Consider the following 20,219-nt stretch of genomic DNA (forward strand, 5'->3'; position numbering starts at 1 on the left):
TGCAAAATAAAGACCATTGTTTTTTCTGTTCTCCCCCGGGTAGCCGTGATTCTCATGTATTGGCTGTACCTCTGTCTCTAGCCCTACACTAAGCCCTCTTGGGGGAATGGCATTAAAACTGATTTGATTGGGTTGATGATCGCTGTGGCTCTGGGTTTAAGAACCAAGCTAAAGTCACTCTTGACTACAGGAGCCCAAAACGCATCAAATCTGAAGTGAGTGGGCTGGATGAGGAAATTTCCCTCCTTCTGCTGCCTCCATTGTTACTTGAAATGTAGTAGGTCCAGCACAAGATAAAGCACTCTGAAGAAAACATTTAACAAAATTTAAGCCCCAGAAACAGTGTTTTCTCTCTCTCATTCATTGAGAAATTCAGACGTTAGTTGAGACTTCTCAGGATGTTTTAGTTGGAGGAGAAAAAATATGTATTAAGGCCCTTAGAGAAGATCTTGGTTGGCGTGGTCTGTCTGCAGTGGTAATTGACATGGACAGGACAAAAAATACTTAGTTAATTGAAGCTAAGGAACAATTGCTGAGGAACATCATCAGTTGTCATCATCATCTATACACATTTCTTCTCTTAACCCCATCTTTAATACTTATTGCAGCTTCTGATCAAGAATCTGAAGAATGAGATCACCAAAAAGGTACAGGTGCCCAACTGTGATGAGATCTTCTATGCTGGCACAGGCAATCTCCTGCTTCGAGATGCGGACTCTATCACACTCTTTGATGTACAGCAGAAGCGGTAACATATCAGGTGCCCCTAAGCAGACAGCCATGTAGTTGGGGAGAGTGGACATCTTTAGTGGGAACCTTTTTTCCCCAAGTGAGTTTGTCTTGTGGCTTGGCCACTTCTTGTGCTCCAAGACTCTTTGTAGTAACTTTTCCCTTCTGTGATCACTCTCCATTCTTCACGTCCACACTAGCATTACAGTGAGATTCTTGGTTATTTATCTGTTTTTACAGTACTTACCTGAACAAAGCGTGTTCTCGGAGCTTAGAATGAGAGAGAGACAGAGATTAATAACATAGTTCCTACATTTAAGGGAGCTTACAGTCCAGTGGTGAAAACAGACATACACAGATTCCCTAATAATACAAGGAAATGAGGGAGAGGGGGTTGAGGAAGGGTTAAGTGCACAATGTGAGCCAAAATGTTTAAGTCACTGAGCTACTATGTAGGAATTACATTAAGTATTTTATGTAATTAGAATTACATTAAGAAATTGGGGTTTACATTAATTAGAGGGTGCAATTGATGTAGATCAAAGCCTGAGACAAGGGAAATAGATCCATTCATGTTTGCACATCTCTATCTATCTCAGGACTCTGGCATCTGTGAAGATTTCTAAAGTGAAATACGTTATCTGGTCAGCAGACATGTCACATGTAGCACTACTAGCCAAACACGGTGAGTCTTCATTATATCCACCCTGATTTAGAGACCATTCCCTCCCACCCCCATCCCTGCCAGTCTACGGCACTTACCCTATCCAACAGAACACTCATGCCCTTTGCCTCTTACAGCCATTGTGATCTGTAACCGCAAACTGGATGCTTTATGTAACATTCATGAGAACATTCGTGTCAAGAGTGGGGCCTGGGATGAGAGTGGGGTATTTATCTATACCACAAGCAACCACATCAAATATGCTGTCACCACTGGGTAAGTTAATTATCTGGGATACAGAATGGGAGAAGGCAGCTTCCTGAAATCACTGTCCTGTCTTGAGATGTAACTGAAGTCCTCCATGAATTTTCTTCATGGAAAAGCCTTACCTGGCATATATGTGCAAGGGGCATCAGAACATTCTTTTTTCAACTTTTTTAAAATTGAGAAATCTAAAACAAATATAGACAATTACATAAAAAAAATAGAATAACAAATAAGTTATGTAGTGAACATCAGCATAACTACCACCCAAGTCAAAAAATAGAACAGTTCCGGCACCCCAGAAGCCCTTTGCCACGTGGTCACAACCCTCCCTGTTTCCACCAAAAGTAACATTATAGTTTTTACAGTAATTTCTTCCTTGCTTTTCTTTGTAATTTTACTGCCCTGTGTTTCTTAATATGATTTAGTTTTGCCTGGTTTTGCCTTCATATAAATGAAATCATACTGAATATATTATTTCATATTTTGCCCAATATTTTATTTGTAAGATTCATCCATCTTGTAGCTCCAATGTATTTATTTTCATTTTTGTATAATTATATGATTATGCCACAGTTTGTCAGTTCTACTCTTTTAAGGAATATTTGAGTGAATTCTAGTTTTTGGCTTGTATGAACAATGCTCTTAAACATTCTTTTTTACCTGTTTTCTGGGGTACATGTACATACATTTCTCTAGAGTGTATCCCCAGAATAGAATTGCTAGGCCATGGATTATGCATATCTTCACATTTATTAGGCAATGTGAAACTGCTTTTCTTTTTTTTCTGAAACGGAGTCTCGCCCAGGCTGGAGTGCAGTGGTGTGACCTTGGCTCACTGCAACCTCCGCCTCCTGGGTTCAAGTGATTCTCCTGCCTCAGCCTCCCGAGTAGCTGGGATTACAGGCACACACCACCACACCCAGCTAATTTTTGTATTTTTAGTAGAGACAGGGTTTCACCATGTTGGCCAGGCTGGTTTTGAGCTCTTGACCTTGTGATCTGCCCACCTTGGCCCCCCAGAGTGCTGGGATTACAGGCGTGAGCCACCGCGCCCAGCTGTGAAACTGCTTTTCAAAGTGATTGTACCAATTTGCATGCCCACCAGCTTGGTATAAAAATTTCCTTTTGGGTTGGGCGTGGTGGCTCACGTCTGTAATCCCAGCACTTTGGGAGGCTGAGGCAGGCAGATCACTGGAGGTCAGGAGTTCAAGACCAGCCTGAGCAACATGGAGAAACCCTGTCTCTCCTAAAAATAAAAAAAAAATTAGCTGGGTGTGGTGGTGGTGCCTGTAATCCCAGCTACTCCGGAGGCTGAGGCAGGAGAATCACTTGAACCCAGGAGGCAAAGGCTGCAGTGATCCATGGTCGTACCATTGCACTCCAGCCTGGGCAACGAGCGAAACTCCGTCTCAAAAAAAAAAGAACAAAAAATTTCCTTTCTTGTCTTCTTGACAAGTTTGGTGAGACTTATTTTTGTCCATCTGATGGATGCGTAATGGTATCTCCTTGTAATTTTGTTTTGCTGTTCTCTGTTTCCTAATGAGATTGAGCACCTTTTCATCTGGCCATCCAGTAGGATTTCCTCTTATGTGAATTCTGTTCAAATCTTTAATCTATCTTATATTATCTTTCTTTTTTGCATGTCAGTCCTTTGTCAGAGCTACATGTTGCAAATATCAGTATCTCTTTTGTAGCATGTCTTCTGATTTTCTTTATGGTATCCTTTAATGAACAGTCTTAATTTCAATGTAGTTGAGTTTATGAATCTTTATCTTTTATGGATATTAGGTTTCATCCTATTTTTAAAATATTTATTGACTCCCAAATCATAAAGCCATTCTTCTGTATTCTTTTGTAAAAACATTGTAACTTTGCTTTTTATATCTAGGTCTATAATCTACCTGACATTGATAGTTATGTATGGTGTGAGGTATAGAAAGCTCAATCCCACTTTTTCCATAAGGACACTCAATTGCCCAGCAGCATTATTGAAAAGACCGTTCTTTCTCCATTGTTCTGCAGTCTCGTCTTTGTTATACATAAATCATGTTTTCAAATGTGGTCTGTCTATCTCTGCTCTAATTCCACACTGTCTTAAATAATGTAGCTTTATGATAAATCTTCACATCTGGTACAACTTTTCCTTTGATCCTATTTTGTTTGTTTTTTAAAAGTCGTTAGGGTATTTTCAAGTAAATTTTGCCTTCTCACGTAAGTTTTGTTGTTGTTGTTGTTGTTGCTGTTTTGAGATGGAGTCTCACTCTGTTGCCCAGGCTGGAGTACAGTGGCGTAATCTTGGCTCACTGCAACCTCTGCTTCCCAGGTTCAAGTGATTCTCCTGTCTCCCAGGTTCAAGTGATTCTCCTGCCTCAGCCTCCTGAGTAGCTGGTATTACAGGCGCATGCCACCACACCCAGCTAATACTTGTATTTTGAGTAGAGATGGGGTTTCACCATATTGGCCAGGCTGGTCTCGAACTCCTGACCTCAAGCCATCCTCCCGCATCAGCTTCCCAAAGTGCTGGGATTGCAGGCGTTAGCTACCATGCCCGGCCCTTCATATAAGTTTTTAAAGTAACTTGTGAAATTCCGGGCCCAGCACGGTCGCTCACGCCTGTAATCCCAGCACTTTGGGAGGCTGAGGCGGGTGGATCACGAGGTCAGGAGATCGAGACCATCCTGGCTAACACGGTGAAACCCCATCTCCACTAAAAATACAAAAAGCTAGCTGGGCGTGGTGGTGGGCGCCTGTAGTCCCAGCTGCTCAGGAGGCTGATGCAGGAGAATGGCATGAACCTGGGAGGCGGAGGTTGCAGTGAGCTGAGATCACGCCACTGCACTCCAGCCTGGGCGACAGAGTGAGACTCCATCTCAAAAAAAAAAAAAAAAAAGTAACTTGTGAAATTCCACACAAAAAAGTTTGTGGTTTCGTTTGGAATTGCATTAATTCTCTACATCAGTTGGGGGATAACTGTCATCTTTACAGTCCTTACAGTGTTCAGTTTCCTAATCTGTGAACTTGGTATAGCAGCTCTTCATTCATTTAGGTCTTCTGAAACATCCTTCAATAAAGTTTTATAGTTTTCTCTATAGAGAGCTTGCATTTCTTTGGTTAGATTTATTAGACACTTGATGGTTTTAAAATTCTGTTTGTGAATGGATAATATCTATTTAAAATTTTAATTTTCTAATTTTGTTGATATTTAGAAATACAGTTAATTCAATTTAAATACAATAAAATCAATTTAAAATTGATTTTAGGAATCTTGCTAGACTCTTATCAATTCCAGGATTTATTTGTATTTCCTTTACAAATAATCATAGTATCTGTGGGTAATGACAATTTAATTTCTCTTTCAAGTACTTATATATTACTATATTTTTCTTGCTTACTGCACTGACTAGGATCTCCAGCAATGTAGAATTAACATGATGACAGCAAACATTCTTGTCTTATTCCTAACTTAAAGGGTGAATTTTCAGTGTGTTAGAATTATGTGAGCTTACAGTAGATTTTTAAAATGTATATCCCTTTTCTATGAAGGAATTTTGCTATTTCTTTTTGCTAAGAGTTTTTTTTTTTTTTAACCTTGGTAAAATTCAGCATTTACCAACCTAAATGTTGAATTTATTTATTTATATCTATTTATTAAATTAATGTAATTTAACTATTTATTTTTGGTAGAGAGTCTCACTCTGTTGCCCATTGTGTAGTGGCACAATCTTGGCTCACTGCAACCTCTGCCTCCTGGGCTCAAGTTATCCTCCCAGCTCAGCCTCCCAAGTAGCTGAGACTACAGGCATATGCCACCATGCCCAGCTCATTTTTGTTTTTTTTGTAGTGATGGGGTTTCACCGTGTTGCTCAGGCTGGTCTTGAACTCCTGGGCTCAAGCAGTCGGCCTGCCGTGGCCTCCCAGAGTGCTGAGATTACAGGCATGAGCCACCATGCCCGGCCTAAATATTGAATTTTATTAAATAACTTTTCTGCATATACAGGTTGAGTGTCCCTTACTTGACATGCTTGAAACCAGAATTATTTTATATTTCTGATTTTTTTCTGATTTTGGAATATTTGTGTTACTGATTGAACATCCCACATCCAAAAATCTGAAATCCAAACTGCTCCAATGAACATTTCCTTTGAGTGTCACTTCAGTGCTCAGTTTTGGATTTTGGAGCATTTCAGATTTCCTGTTTGGGATGCTCAGCCAGCATTGGGGTAGTCATACAATTTTTCTCCTTTCATTGATTAATGTAGTGAATTAAATTGATTTTTTATTTTTTATTTTTTATTTTTTATTTTTTTTGAGACAGAGTCTCACCCCGGGCTGGAGTACAGTGGCATGACCTCAGCTCACTGCAACCTCCACCTCCCGGGTTCAAGCAATTCTTGTGCATCAGTCTCCCAAGTAGCTGGGATTATAGGCGTGAGCCATTACGCCTGGCTAATTTTGAATTTTTAATAGAGATGAGGTTTTGCCATGTTGTTCAGGTTGGTCTTGAACTCCTGACCTCAGGTGATCCGCCTGCCTCAGCCTCCCAAAGTGCTGGGATTACAGGCATGAGCCACTGTGCCCAGCTGATTTTTTATAAATGTTAAATCAACACTATATTCCTGATGTAAACCTAGCTTGGTCTTGATATTTTTACCCTTTTCAAATATTGCTAGCTTTAGGTTGCTAATATTTTACTTATGTTTTCACATATTTATAAGTGAGATTACCTGTAATTTTCCCTTTTCTTACTGTCCTTGTTAGGTTTTAGTATCAAGGTTGTGTGAATTTCATAAAGCAAAGTAATGTATTTTTTCTGTTCCCTCAATGAGTTTGCATACAACTGGAATTAATTCTTCCTTGAATATTGGTTAGAATTTGCCCTTGAAGTCATATGGACATAGGACTTTCTCTATGGGAGGATTTTAAAAATCTGATTCAGTTTATTTAGCCATTATAGGACTATAGGTGTTTTCTATTTATTTTTGATTCAACTTTGGCAAATTTTATTTTTTAGGAGTTTGATCCTTCTATTTATTTATTTATTTATTTATTTATTTATTTATTTTGAGTCGGAGTCTCACTCTGTTACCCAGGCTGGAGTGCAATGGTACGACCTCGGCTCACTGCAACCTCCGTCTCCTGGGTTCAAGTGACTCTCCTGCCTCAGCCTTCCGAGTAGTTGGGATTACAGACATGCACCACCACTCCTGGCTAATTTTTGTATTTTTAGTAGAGACGGGGTTTCACCATGTTGGCCAGGCTGGTCTTGAACTCCTGGCCTCATGTGATCTACCTGCCTTGGCCTCCCAAAGTGCTGGGATTACAGATGTGAGCCACTGTACCTGGCCAGTTTGATTCTCTTAAAAAGTTACATCTTTATTCTGCAAGATCTGTAGTGATATCCCCTTTTTCATTCCTATTGTTTTCTTTTCTCTGAATTACCCTCATGAGAGGCTTATCAATTTTATTCAAGTTTTGCTTTCATTGAACTTCTCTACTGTATTTTTTGTTTTTTATTTAATTTCTACTATTGGCTTCATTATTTTCTTCTAAGTACTTTCTTTGGCTTAAAAAGAACAGTAAATTTTTTGAGATGACTGCTTGTTAATTTTCAGTTTCTCCTAATATATGCATGTAGAACCCAATAATTTTTAGTATTTCTTCTAATGCAGTCTGTAAATTATCTGTTAAATGTTGCATTAGCTATATTGACAAACTTCAATTTGCAATCTATTTATTATTATTCAGTTCAAAATACTTTGTTTTTTATTATTTCTTTGTCAGAACTCTTCACATCTACCTCTCTTCTACTTTCAGTTATAGATTATAAAGGAGTTACCTGTCCATAATCACCTACTGATTATATATCAGAACTTAAGATTTAACTTTTAGGTCTGATTCCTATAGCCACATCTGTTACTCATCTTCTAGGATAATAGCATATAAAGATCGTGCCATCTACCCCATCGTAGAAAGAATATGATAAATTTGGCATTTAGTTCTGCTCTTTTTTGAATCACTTCCCATCTATATCATTGTTCAAATGGCACTTGACAAAAGACTGTTTCCTAGGTTTGTTCCGTTTCTTCACAGGATGGATTTTCCCTCTCACTTACTGAAAGCTGTGCCCTCTGTTCTTAGGGACCACGGGATCATTCGAACTCTGGATTTACCCATCTATGTCACACGGGTGAAGGGCAACAATGTATACTGCCTAGACAGGGAGTGTCGTCCCCGGGTACTCACCATTGATCCCACTGAGTTCAAATTCAAGCTGGCCCTGATCAACAGAAAATATGATGAGGTATGAAGTGAGGATGCAAACTAGAGTATTAAGAGAGGCAGCACTCTTTTTTTTTTCTTTTCCTGTAAGTGATGTCTACTTCTTGCCCGACTCCACCCCAAATGTCTAGGTACTGCACATGGTGAGGAATGCCAAACTAGTTGGCCAGTCTATTATTGCTTATCTCCAGAAGAAGGGCTATCCTGAAGTGGCACTGCATTTTGTCAAGGATGAGAAAACTCGCTTTAGTCTGGCACTGGAGTGTGGAAACATTGAGGTGAGAGGAATATGGTCATCAGCCCCATATTGTCTTAGAGGTGAGAGAGTTAGAGTGCCATTGGGAGGGCATTATTCTGGGCTTGCTTCTTTAGCCAGAATAATGAAATTTGGGATTTTTTTTAGTTGTTACATTGAGCCATCTTCCTGTTGCTATTTGCCCATCTCTACTTTTACCTGCCTCTGCTTCTGCCACCGCATTTCTATTTTTGTCAACCTCAATTAGTGTGAATTCAGTAACTTCTAGGATAAAAGCAAGATGGCATGGAATTTGAAAATCTTATTATTTCCTTGACACTTGATCTTGCTGACTGGCTACTTAGATGAAAGAGTACCTACTAAGCGTTGGGGCCTAGAATGTATAGGCATTGTTTTCTAAGGCGAAAAGGGCTTACGAAAATGTTTTCCAGTTCTGAACTTCTTCCTAGTAGTATTTCTTCTGTCTTTGCTAAAGCCCCTGTGGATCTTCAAACCTGGCAGGTGGGAAGTAAGGTAGCTAAGCAAGAACTGGCTCTATGGAATCAGCAACTGCTAGGTGGTTTTGTTGTAAAAGTAAATTTCTGAGGAGGAGGAGGATAATGCAATGTAATTATTTCCATCTCTGTATCCAAAGGGGTCCTATGTGTTCACTGGATTTTCTTTTTTTTTTTTTTCTTTTTTTTGAGGCGGAGTCTCGCTCTTGTTGCCCAGGCTGGAGTGCAATGGCATGATCTCGGCTCACTGCAACCTCCGCCTCCTGGGTCCAAGCGATTCTCCTGCCTCAGCTTCCCGAGTAGGTGGGACTACAGGCGTGCACCATGATTCCCAGCTAATTTTTTTTGTATTTTTAGTAGAGACAGGGTTTCACCATGTTGGCCAGGATGGTCTCGAGCTCTTGACCTCGGGATCCGCCTGCCTTGGCCTCCCAAAGTGCTGGGATTACAGATGTGAGCCACCGCACCCAGCCGATTTTCAATGGAATTAGACTAAAAGCTAGGAGTAATTGAAAGTGTAGGAAGTTCTTCAGGAAATCTATATAGATGCAGATGCTTTGCAGAGTCCTTGGTTTTGAGTCACATTGTCCTTCAACCTGTTAACACGACCCTGGGGATTCTTTAGATTGCTCTGGAAGCAGCCAAAGCACTGGATGACAAGAACTGCTGGGAAAAGCTGGGAGAAGTGGCCCTGCTGCAGGGGAACCACCAGATTGTGGAAATGTGCTATCAGCGTACCAAAAACTTTGACAAACTTTCCTTCCTGTATCTTATCACTGGCAACTTAGAAAAACTTCGCAAGATGATGAAGATTGGTGAGGCCCTCAAACTAAGGATGGGAAGAGGGGTTCTTGGGGGAAGGAGGAAGGTGAATAAAGGAGAAAGAGAACTTAAGAGAAAAGACCTAACTTGGTGTCTCTTACTTGGTGCAGCTGAGATCAGAAAGGACATGAGTGGCCACTATCAGAATGCCCTATACCTGGGTGATGTGTCAGAGCGTGTGCGGATCCTGAAGAACTGTGGACAGAGTAAGTATCCGAGACTTGCCAGCTTTTTCAGGGTCTGAGGAAGTATTTTTCTGTTTTTGTTGAGTTAATCTGTGTATAGTGGTCAGGGATTTCTCTTTATTGTGCATTTTTTTAGGAGAGACAACATGCTCCTACTGTGCTTAGAAGATTTTCTTCAAAGCCAAAGGGAGGTGCAGCCAGAATATTCAGTCCAGCCAAACACCCTTAGGAGAATAGTTATTCATGGGGGAGATAGGAGGTTTTAAAAGGTCTTGAGTGGATGCCCTAGTAAATGCACTTGGTTGGATGCCATTAGAATTTTATTCTTTATTTTCAGTTTGGAGGTTTCACTCATTTATTCATGTATATAGTCAAGGGATATTTTTTGAGAACCCACTATATACCAAGCATTATATTAGCATTTGAGATACATTAGGAAACAAGCAAGGTGAAAGATGAGGTTTGGACCAAGGCGCTATTAGTGGAGGGGTGAGCAGTGGTCAGATTCAGGATATATTTTAAGGTAGAAACAACATGATTTATTGCGGTAACTAGATTTGAGATGTAACAGAGAGGAGTCAGGGATATCCAAGGTTCTCAGCACGGATGGATACGTCTCAAAGATAAGCAGCTATATTAGTTCTCTATTTCTGTGTAACAAATTATCCCCAAATTTAGTAGTTTAAAACCACAAACATTTATTATTTCACAATTTGTGGCATGGCTTAGCTAGGTGCCTCCGGCTTAGGATCTCTCATGAGGCTACAGTCAAAGTGTTGGCCAGAACTGCAGATATCTGAAGACTCACTGGGGAGAGAATCTACTTCTGCACTCACTCAATGGCCATTGGCAGCCCCCATGTCCTTGCTCCCTGTTGTCTAAGAAACATCACTTTCTTTTCGTGTTGACCTCTCCATAGGAGTTTGTAACGTGGTAGCTAATTTCCCTTACAGCAAGTGAGCAAAAGAGGGCACCCTAAGATAGAAGCCACAATCTTTGTAACCAGATCTAGGAAGTAACATCCCATCACATCTGCCATGTTCCATCCATTAGAAGCTATTTAATAAATCCATCCCACACTTAAGAGGTGGGTATTTTGCAACAACTTGAATACCAGGAGTCAGGGATTACTGGGGGGCCATTTCAGAGGTTGCTTACCACAGCAGCATGCATTTGGAAATGTACCTATACCACAAAGTCTGTTTTCTCTACAGAGTCCCTGGCCTATCTCACAGCTGCTACCCATGGCTTAGATGAAGAAGCTGAGAGCCTAAAGGAGACATTTGACCCAGAGAAGGAGACAGTGAGTCTTTATTTACATAATTGTCTCTTATTACAGGATTAACTCTAGGATCTTAGAACAATTTAAAATTATGAATGTCACTCTCCCACCTGGTTACCAGGAGAGGCAGAGAAACAAATGAGATCAAAGGAGGCTCCATAATTTCCTTACGTGACTTCCAAGTGCTATTTGTTTTTAGCCTCTTTTCTTCTACTATTCAGATCCCAGACATTGACCCTAATGCCAAGCTGCTCCAGCCACCTGCACCTATCATGCCATTGGATACCAATTGGCCTTTATTGACTGTATCCAAAGGATTTTTTGAAGGCACCATTGCCAGCAAAGGTAAGTACCTATTTCTCCCATAGCACTTTTGTTGTTTGTTTTGTGAAGAACTGTCCTAGAGAATACCATTAGCATTTAGTTTAACTTGTCCTTTTTTTCTGCATGGAGCCTAATGGAATATTGAAATGCCAGTCATTTATGGTGCAGTCTTAAAAACTTAAAATAGCATTTTCAGGTCATTAAAGAAAATTTGGAAAATAGGGAGAAAAAAAGGGATCCCTCTACTACCATCAATAACTTCGGTTAATATTTTGGTGTATTTTCTTAGGTTTTACTATATATGTAGTCATGTTCTTTGTTCAGTATTTTATCATTCATGACATACAATCTTAAAGGTACTAATTCAACTACCTGTAATTCCGGTATGTGGGTATAGGCAGATGTGTGCTATCACCCTCCACCACTTCCATCCTTAACCTCCTCCTGTTTTCTGGGTCTCCTAGTTCATTTCCCGTGAGTAAGAGCCTAAACAGACTCTTGAGCATTTTGTGCCAAACCCCACTCTTTCCTCCACCTCCTCTATCTACCCTATGCCTGATGCCCTGTACACATTGTAGTGGTGGTAGCTTAGCAAAGCGCTCAGGAAGAAATTCAAGAGTTGGTAGCCAAAGGCTGGTAAGTACAAATTATTTAAGAGCCAGTTTTTGGTAGCAGGAAGGCCAGTTCCTTCCATCTGTCTTCTATTCCCTCCCTCTGTGAAAGCTACTGCAAGTTAGCATAACATATATACCACAAAAATAAATAATACACAAAAATAAATAGTAAGTAGGCAGAAGCTTGGCACCCGTTTTTGAAAGGATTTAACCTGCCTACAGAAAAGGCCGTATCTCAGACTTGCTGGACTATAACCAGTTCCATTCTGTTCCTTCCCTCTGTAGGGAAGGGAGGAGCACTGGCTGCGGACATTGACATTGACACTGTTGGTACAGAGGGCTGGGGAGAGGATGCAGAGCTGCAGTTGGATGAAGGTAAAAGTGCTGTTTTAAGACTGTTCTGGGGTGATGGACACCTTGGATTGGGACTGGGTTGTGGGTATCTCTGCAGACTTCCAGGCCATGAAACGAACTAGGATTGATTTTACTTCCTTTGGCTAAGATTATGCCACTGCCCAAATCTGTTTTGAGCTTGAATTTTCCTTACAGATGGGTTTGTGGAGGCTACAGAAGGTTTGGGGGATGATGCTCTTGGCAAGGGACAGGAAGAAGGAGGTGGCTGGGATGTAGAAGAAGATCTGGAGCTCCCTCCTGAGCTGGTATGTGGAATTTGTACCCTTAGAAGGTTCTCTCCATATCTCCCTGTGGAAGCCAGAGGCCTTATTGTCCCCTACCACTATCCTAAGGTCTCCTATCCTATCCCCTACCACTATCCTAAGGTCAGCCCTTCTGGGAAGGGGACTAGACCCTCCTAGTCTGATGCTTATCTCCCATTTGAAAGAAGGAAGATGGCTGGGCACGGTGACTCATGCCTGTAATCCCAGCACTTTGGGAGGCTAAGGCAGGACAATTGCTTGAGCCCAGGAGTTCAAGACCAGCCTGGGCAACATAGCAAGACCCTGTCTCTATTTTAAAAAGTAAAAGAAGCAGGAAGAACGAGAGAGTCAAAGTTAGTGGCCTTGTCACTTCCATCTATCCTGATATGCTCCAAGAGGAGAGGATGTAGGACTTATCTCTAATCTGATGCTTAACTCCCATTTGAAAGAAAGAAGAATGAGGTAATCAGCGTTCTGCCAGCAGCAGCTTATCAGAAGGTAGCAAGCTGTTTCATCTGAATTGGAGTTTTTGATATGTCATTTTGTCACTGGTGAGGTGGCTCCTATTTTGGCAGCCTTCTCCCACAACTATCACCCCTCTTCCTCAGTGGGGGCAGGGAACAATGTAAATGGTTGTGTTCTAGATTCAACAGAACAAAGTGCTTGAATGGCTTAAAAAATTACTCAATTTGGCTGGGCACAGTGGCTCACGCCTGTAATGCTAGCACTTTGGGAGGCTGAGCCAGGCAGATCACTTGAACTCAGGAGTTGGAGACCAGCCTGGGCAACATGGCAAAACCCCATCTCTACAAAAAAATACAAAAATTAGCCAGGTGTGGTGACTCATGCCTGCAGTCCCAGCTACTCGGGAGGCTGAGGTTGAAGGATTGCTTGAGCATGGGAGGCAGAGGTTGCAGTGTGCCGAGATCATGCCTCTGTACTCTAGTCTAGGTGACAGAGTGTGACCCTGTCTCAAAAAAAAAAAAAAAAAAATTACTCAATACTCAATTTTTGTTTTTCCCCTAGGATATATCCCCTGGGGCAGCTGGTGGGGCTGAAGATGGTTTCTTTGTGCCCCCAACCAAGGGAACAAGTCCAACTCAGGTAAGCGGGAAGAAACCCAGCACAGCAGGGATGAGTGGCTAATACTTGATTAGTATATAACAGGTGTTGGCTACTTTTCTACTATAGTTACAGAGGAGAATAGAGAAGGGACAAAGTTTCACTTGGCTTGGGTTTTTTTGTTTTTTGTTAGATCTGGTGTAATAACTCTCAGCTTCCAGTTGATCACATCCTGGCAGGCTCTTTCGAAACAGCCATGCGGGTAAGTAACATTGGCTTTTCCTCTTGAGTGTGCCTAGCCCAGGGTCCCCGGGAGATGGTTGACTCATTTTAATCAAGGGAAATTATCCTACCCATAAGGGCAAAGGTGTATATTTTTCATGAAAACTCTTTATCTTTGTTAAGTACACTTGCCTTCCTGTTATCTGCTTTCCACTTGGCCTAGTAATCTCTTAGGGCAGATCCTTCAGTCATCTTCCACCCATTTATAGCTTGCTTTCTGGCTCACATCAGTGAGATAAGTACCCCTTTCCAAGCAGGGGTCTGTTTTGAACACTAAGCCAGTATTGTTATAATAACAACAATAATGATAACACTGCAATAACTGCTAACATTTATTTAATGTTCACTGTGTGCCAGGCACTATCCTAAATACTTTAATAGGTATCATTAAATGAGGTAGGTCTTACAATTAAGTGTATTTTACTGATGAGGAAACGTGAATAGAGAAATTAATTACCTTGCCCAAGGAAAAGTAGCTTTTTATGCAGCAGGGCCAAAATCCTTGTTTCTTTCCTTCTATTCCAGCTCCTTCATGACCAAGTAGGGGTAATCCAGTTTGGCCCCTACAAGCAACTGTTCCTACAGACATACGCCCGAGGCCGCACAACCTATCAGGCTCTGCCCTGCCTACCCTCCATGTATGGCTATCCTAATCGCAACTGGTAAGGCCCTTTGCTCTTTGCTTTCATCTGTTCCAAGTTGTGGTCGATATTTCAGATGGTAGCCTCAGTGACATAGTCAGAATTCTCTCAGAGCTAGGGTTTCCCAGTAGAAAAAGATCTTTGGTTTGTTACTCTGTGGGGTTGGTTTACACCTGCTGTCATCCTCTTCCCCAGCTACTTTGACAGGAGACAGGAGGGTAGCTATGAGGATGTTTGCCAGGAAAGGAAATTGGGTCCTAGTTGGCTACTGACTATCCTGTCTTCTTCCTACTTTTCCCTTTCCAGGAAGGATGCAGGGCTGAAGAATGGTGTACCAGCTGTGGGCCTGAAGCTTAATGACCTCATCCAACGGTTGCAGCTGTGCTACCAGCTCACCACAGCTGGCAAATTTGAGGAGGCTGTGGAAAAATTCCGTTCCATCCTTCTCAGTGTGCCACTTCTTGTTGTGGACAATAAACAAGAGATTGCAGAGGTCGGAGGGTCTAGCCGCTGTCCCAGTTCTGGGCACTTCCACATTCTTGTCTCTGTATCCTGACCTTCTGCCCCCTCTACAGGCCCAGCAGCTCATCACCATTTGCCGTGAGTACATTGTGGGTTTGTCCATGGAGACAGAAAGGAAGAAGCTGCCCAAAGAGACTCTAGAACAGCAGAAGCGCATCTGTGAGGTAAGATCTATAGGACCCTGAGCACAACAGAGACGTCCTTCCCTTCACCCTTCACTAGGTTTGAATTCTTTAATTTCAAACCCAGATCTGAGTGGGGACGAAGAGAAATTTAGGCCCTTCATTTCTATGAGGGGAGGATACATTTCTTCATCCTACTTCCTCATCTCACCAGTCCTCCATACCTAGGAGGTAGAAGACCTCTCAGCTTTGTAGCCCATCATCCTGTTTTGTGTTGTGTTTTTTATGCATGTGTAGCAGCTTAGAAATGACTTCTACCAGGTGTAGCATCAACCTGGCATGTGTTCCTTTTTCTGTCCACCAGATGGCAGCCTATTTCACCCACTCAAACCTGCAGCCTGTGCACATGATCCTGGTGCTGCGTACAGCCCTCAATCTGTTCTTCAAGCTCAAGAACTTCAAGACAGCTGCCACCTTTGCTCGGCGCCTACTAGAACTCGGGCCCAAGCCTGAGGTGGCCCAACAGGTAGATGGAACTCCTTCAGTGACCATAGGGAAGCCAGATCAGCTCTTACATGGAGGGAGCAGACCAAGGTCCTTGCCTCTGAAACAAAGCAATAAATAACAACATTCAACAAAAAGCCAACAGAATGCTACCCTCTGTTTACTTCCTGACTTGGTGTTTCCTTTGTTCCTGGAAAATTAATAGTTTATTGAGACATGGCACTCGTCTAAGAGTGCCGTGCAACCTAGAATAGCTCCACTGCAGCTGAAAGTAACCCCAGTCCTGTCCTTAAGCTCCAGATATCCCATCACAACCACCACAAAGCTTCACATACACATCTCATTACTTGTGTCCTCCAAATGCATTCTTTTTGGGTGATGGAAGTCTGTTTTAACCCTTTCTAGGACCTGACCCTGATAATCTCTAGAGTTGGTGGAGGAATGTGGGTCTAGATTATGGAGCCACTTTTGTATTGAGAAGGGGAAAGTTTGATACAATAGGAATGGTGATTGTTAACCCTTCACATACATCCAGTACAGAGGTTGGGACCTCTTTTCACGCAGTACAGTTGTGTCTCACATCAACGGAACTACCAAACCATGGTGTTGGGATCCTTTGAGGTGTTGTCTGCAGCCTTCTGTCCTCCTAAATACTCCTTCCTTCCCCTAGACCCGAAAAATCCTGTCTGCCTGTGAGAAGAATCCCACAGATGCCTACCAGCTCAATTATGACATGCACAACCCCTTTGACATTTGTGCTGCATCATATCGGCCCATCTACCGTGGAAAGCCAGTAGAAAAGTGTCCACTCAGTGGGGCCTGCTATTCCCCTGAGTTCAAAGGTCAAATCTGCAGGGTCACCACAGTAAGTACTGTCCTCAATAAATATATCTAGGATATTGAGCGAAGGGGAAAAAGAAAGAAACATGGTGGTCCTTTTTTTCTTCTTGTGCTTGTCTCCTGCTCCCTGAGGCAGTGACACTGGAGAAAGCTAGAGCATCTCCCCACTGCTCTTGGCCAGTCAGTGATGAACACCCCAATACCTGTCTACTGTGCCCATTGAGGGGTATAGGGAATACATTTTCTAGGGTTCTCAACCTTACAAATCTCTAACTTGTTCCTTTGTTTGTTTTTCCACAGGTGACAGAGATTGGCAAAGATGTGATTGGTTTAAGGATCAGTCCTCTGCAGTTTCGCTAAGGCCCCCTTTGTGTGCATGGGTCAGTCACCATATGTTCCCCCCAGAGAATGTGTCTATATCCTCCTTCTAACAGCACCTTCCCCCTGCAGCTACTCTTCGGATCTGGCTCTCTGTACCCTAAAACCTAGTATCTTTTTCTCTTCTATGGAAAATCCGAAGGTCTAAACTTGACTTTTTTGAGGTCTTCTCAACTTGACTATAGTTGTGCTCATAATTGTCCTTGCCTTTCCAGCTTAATTATTTTAAGGAACAAATGAAAACTCTGGGCTGGGTGGAGTGGCTCATACCTGTAATCCCAGCACTTTGGGAGGCTGCGGTGGGCAGATCATCTGAGGCCAGGAGTTCGAGACCTGCCTGGCCAACATGGCAACACCCCGTCTCTAATAAAAATACAAAAATTAGCCTGACATGGTAGCATGCGCCTATAGTCCCAGCTGCTCAGGAGGCTGAGGCATGAGAATCGCTTGAACCTAGGAGGTGGAGGTTGCAGTCAACTGAGATCATACCACTTCATTCCAGCCTGGGTGACAGAGCAAGACTCTGTCTCAAAAAAAAAAAAGGAAAACTCTGTGATGGACATTTGTTTAGTAAATCCCTTCAGTATTTATCCCTCCTCTCCCCACAGCAGCTTTCTTTCCTGTCAACTAGAAAGGAGCAGGATGTAATAAATACATTTTGGTGTGACTAGGCCACACCAACTCTTAATCATCTCCCATTTTCCTTAGACATTTAAATTTCAAGGCAGGTACTCAGAAATTTGAAGAAGTTATTTGGTTTTCCAAAATGCACACTGCGGGTTATTGATTTGTTCTTTACAACTATTGTTCTCATATTTCTCACACTAAATAAATCTCTATGAGAGCTTCTTGACTTGGCCATTTATTTCTTGGACACTCTCATGTTCTTGTTCACCCATGCAGGCACCCCACCAAAGTACATATCTTCCTTCCAGTAATAATTTTTAATTACAAAATAAACATCCACTATTGGAAAAAAAAAAAAAAAGCTAGCCAGGCATGGTGGTGGGTGCCTGTAATCCCAGCTACTCTGGAGGCTGAGGCAGAGGATTTCTTGAACCTGGGAGGCGGAGGTTGCAGTAAGCTGAGATCGCGCCACCGCACTCCAGCCTGGGCGACAGAGTGAGACTCCATCTCAAAAAAAAGAAAGAAAAAAAGAAGCACATATTTTTCATAGGATATATATGAGGACCTAAACTGCTGTGAAAATGATAGAAAGCAAGTAGCTCCCTTATTCTGTTTTTGATTGCAGCCTTTTATCTTTTGCTAATTATAGCAATATTTATTGAGCACCTGCCATGTGACTGTCACTGTTCTAGATATTTTACATGTAATATACAGATAAAAGAATAGTACTTTATATATATCACAATGATACAATGATTACATTAACAATACAATATTTTGCTTGTCATATGCTAAGAATAATTGGGTAGAGTGATGTTACTGTGCCTTTGATTAAAATAAGTACTTTTTTGCGTGTTAAATTCATGTTTTCAATAAATAATAAATGCATATAGTTGAAAAATCAGTAAATATAAAAAGCTATTCTGTGACAAATCTTTCCACCCTTTCATCAGCCACCCAGTTCCTATCACCTTCCCCTAAACAGGTAACCACTGTTACCAGCTTTCTTACATCCTTCCAGAAATTTTATATATATATATATACACATACACACACATATACATGCACATGCTGATATCACTATGCCATTCTCTATCTCCTTTTATACACAAATGAAACCACACTATTTAACAATTTTGTACCTTTGTTTTTTCATTTAGCATTTTTGGTATTTTCTCGTATCAATATATTAGGGAGCTTCACTTTGTTTTTTACTTCTCTTCATACTATACGTTGTATTTTTTAGCTTTATCTTAAGAGTTGCTTTTTTAAACAGCATCCCTAAACTAAGGCTGCCTTCTCAACAGTGTACATACTACTAATGAGATTGCGCCATTGCACTCCACCCTGGGGTACAAGAGCGAGACTTCGTCTCAAAAAAAAAAAATGTACATATTAGCCGGGAGTGGTGGCTCACGCCTGTAATCCCACCACTTTGGGAGGCCAAGGCAGGCAGATCACCTGAGGTCAGGAGTTCGAGAACAGCCTGGCCAACACGGTGAAACGCTGTTTCTACGAAAAATACAAAAATTAGCTGGGTAGGGTGGCAGGCACCTGTAATCCCAGCTACTCAGGAGGCTGAGGCAGGAGAATTGCTTGAACCTGGGAGGCGGAGGTTGCAGTGAACTGAGATAACACCATTGCACTCCAGCCTGGGGGACAAGAGCAAGACTTTGTCTTAAAAAAAAAAAAAAAAAAAAAAAAAAAAAAAAAAAAAAGCCGGGCGTGGTGGCTCACGCCTGTAATCCCAGCACTTGGGGAGGCCAAGGCAGGCGGAACACGAGGTCAGGAGATCGAGACCATCCTGGCTAACATGGTGAAACCCTGTCTCTACTAAAAATACAAAAAATTAGCCAGGCGTGGTGGCGGGGACCTGTAGTACCAGCTACTCAGGAGGCTGAGGTAGGAGAATGGCATGAACCTGGGAGGCGGAGGTTGCAGTGAGCCGAGATCATGCCACTGAACTCCAGCCTGGGCGACAGAGCAAGACTCTGTCTCAAAAAAAAAAAAAAAAAAAGTACATACTACTTTGATGACACTTTCCCAAGTTACAAACATTATCCCTATAAACATAGACAAGTTGGTGGTAAATTTTGGCAAATTTTTTAAATTTATAATTTGCAAATTAAATTACAAAATTAATTTTGCACACAAAAACATTATTACTGAGGGATATGGAAAAACTTTACAATTCCTGCCTCTTGAATCTTACATAATTGGGGAAACAAGATGTGAAATAATTGTGATTCCCAGGCAAGAATTAGAATTTGTTTGATAAACTGTGGAGAACCATTAAATCCTTAAGGAACAGAGTGATGTGAAAGCGCTATAAAATACTGTTATTCAACAGTATTCGCTATACATTAGAAGGGCAGAAGGAGCAGTCAGTAGGTCAGTAAATACTGAGATGAGATGTTAGGAATATTAGTAGTAAAAAGAGAAAAGCAGAAAGAAGTTTAAGAAATAATGCAAAGAAAGAATCATGCTTGTTTTTGACTCCATTTTAATTATCATCTATTATCTTTTAATTAACATGCTTATATTACATTAGTTTAAAGCCAATTGACCAGGTGTAGTGGCTCACATCTATAATCCCAGTACTTTGGGAGGCCAAGGTGGGCATATCACTTGAGGTCAGGAGTTAAAGACCAGCCTGGCCAATATGGTGA

At 41.6% G+C, this 20,219-nt stretch overlaps 1 protein-coding gene across 3 annotated transcripts in view; it reads left to right on the top strand.

Annotated features, from left to right (window-relative positions):
- COPA (COPI coat complex subunit alpha) overlaps positions 1–17,776 on the top strand; it is a 53,899-nt gene extending 36,123 nt beyond the window's left edge. For 2 of the 3 annotated variants that reach the window (XM_034938336.3, XM_055112609.2), the window contains 19 exons: positions 609–748; positions 1,329–1,414; positions 1,504–1,669; positions 7,799–7,961; positions 8,071–8,217; positions 9,315–9,504; positions 9,622–9,717; positions 10,911–10,999; positions 11,200–11,323; positions 12,202–12,291; positions 12,466–12,575; positions 13,599–13,676; positions 13,828–13,896; positions 14,442–14,578; positions 14,864–15,050; positions 15,133–15,243; positions 15,566–15,727; positions 16,376–16,570; positions 16,846–17,776. In XM_034938336.3, coding sequence (XP_034794227.3) covers positions 609–748; positions 1,329–1,414; positions 1,504–1,669; positions 7,799–7,961; positions 8,071–8,217; positions 9,315–9,504; positions 9,622–9,717; positions 10,911–10,999; positions 11,200–11,323; positions 12,202–12,291; positions 12,466–12,575; positions 13,599–13,676; positions 13,828–13,896; positions 14,442–14,578; positions 14,864–15,050; positions 15,133–15,243; positions 15,566–15,727; positions 16,376–16,570; positions 16,846–16,905 — 2,400 coding nt within the window. In that variant the 3' untranslated portion in view covers positions 16,906–17,776. The remainder of the gene's footprint in view (positions 1–608; positions 749–1,328; positions 1,415–1,503; positions 1,670–7,798; positions 7,962–8,070; positions 8,218–9,314; positions 9,505–9,621; positions 9,718–10,910; positions 11,000–11,199; positions 11,324–12,201; positions 12,292–12,465; positions 12,576–13,598; positions 13,677–13,827; positions 13,897–14,441; positions 14,579–14,863; positions 15,051–15,132; positions 15,244–15,565; positions 15,728–16,375; positions 16,571–16,845) is intronic. The other variant, XM_003811879.5, reaches the window with a different exon arrangement.
- The last annotated feature ends 2,443 nt before the right edge of the window (positions 17,777–20,219 follow it).

This window comes from Pan paniscus, chromosome 1 (assembly GCF_029289425.2).
Source record: "Pan paniscus chromosome 1, NHGRI_mPanPan1-v2.0_pri, whole genome shotgun sequence".
Taxonomy (NCBI): domain Eukaryota; kingdom Metazoa; phylum Chordata; class Mammalia; order Primates; family Hominidae; genus Pan; species Pan paniscus.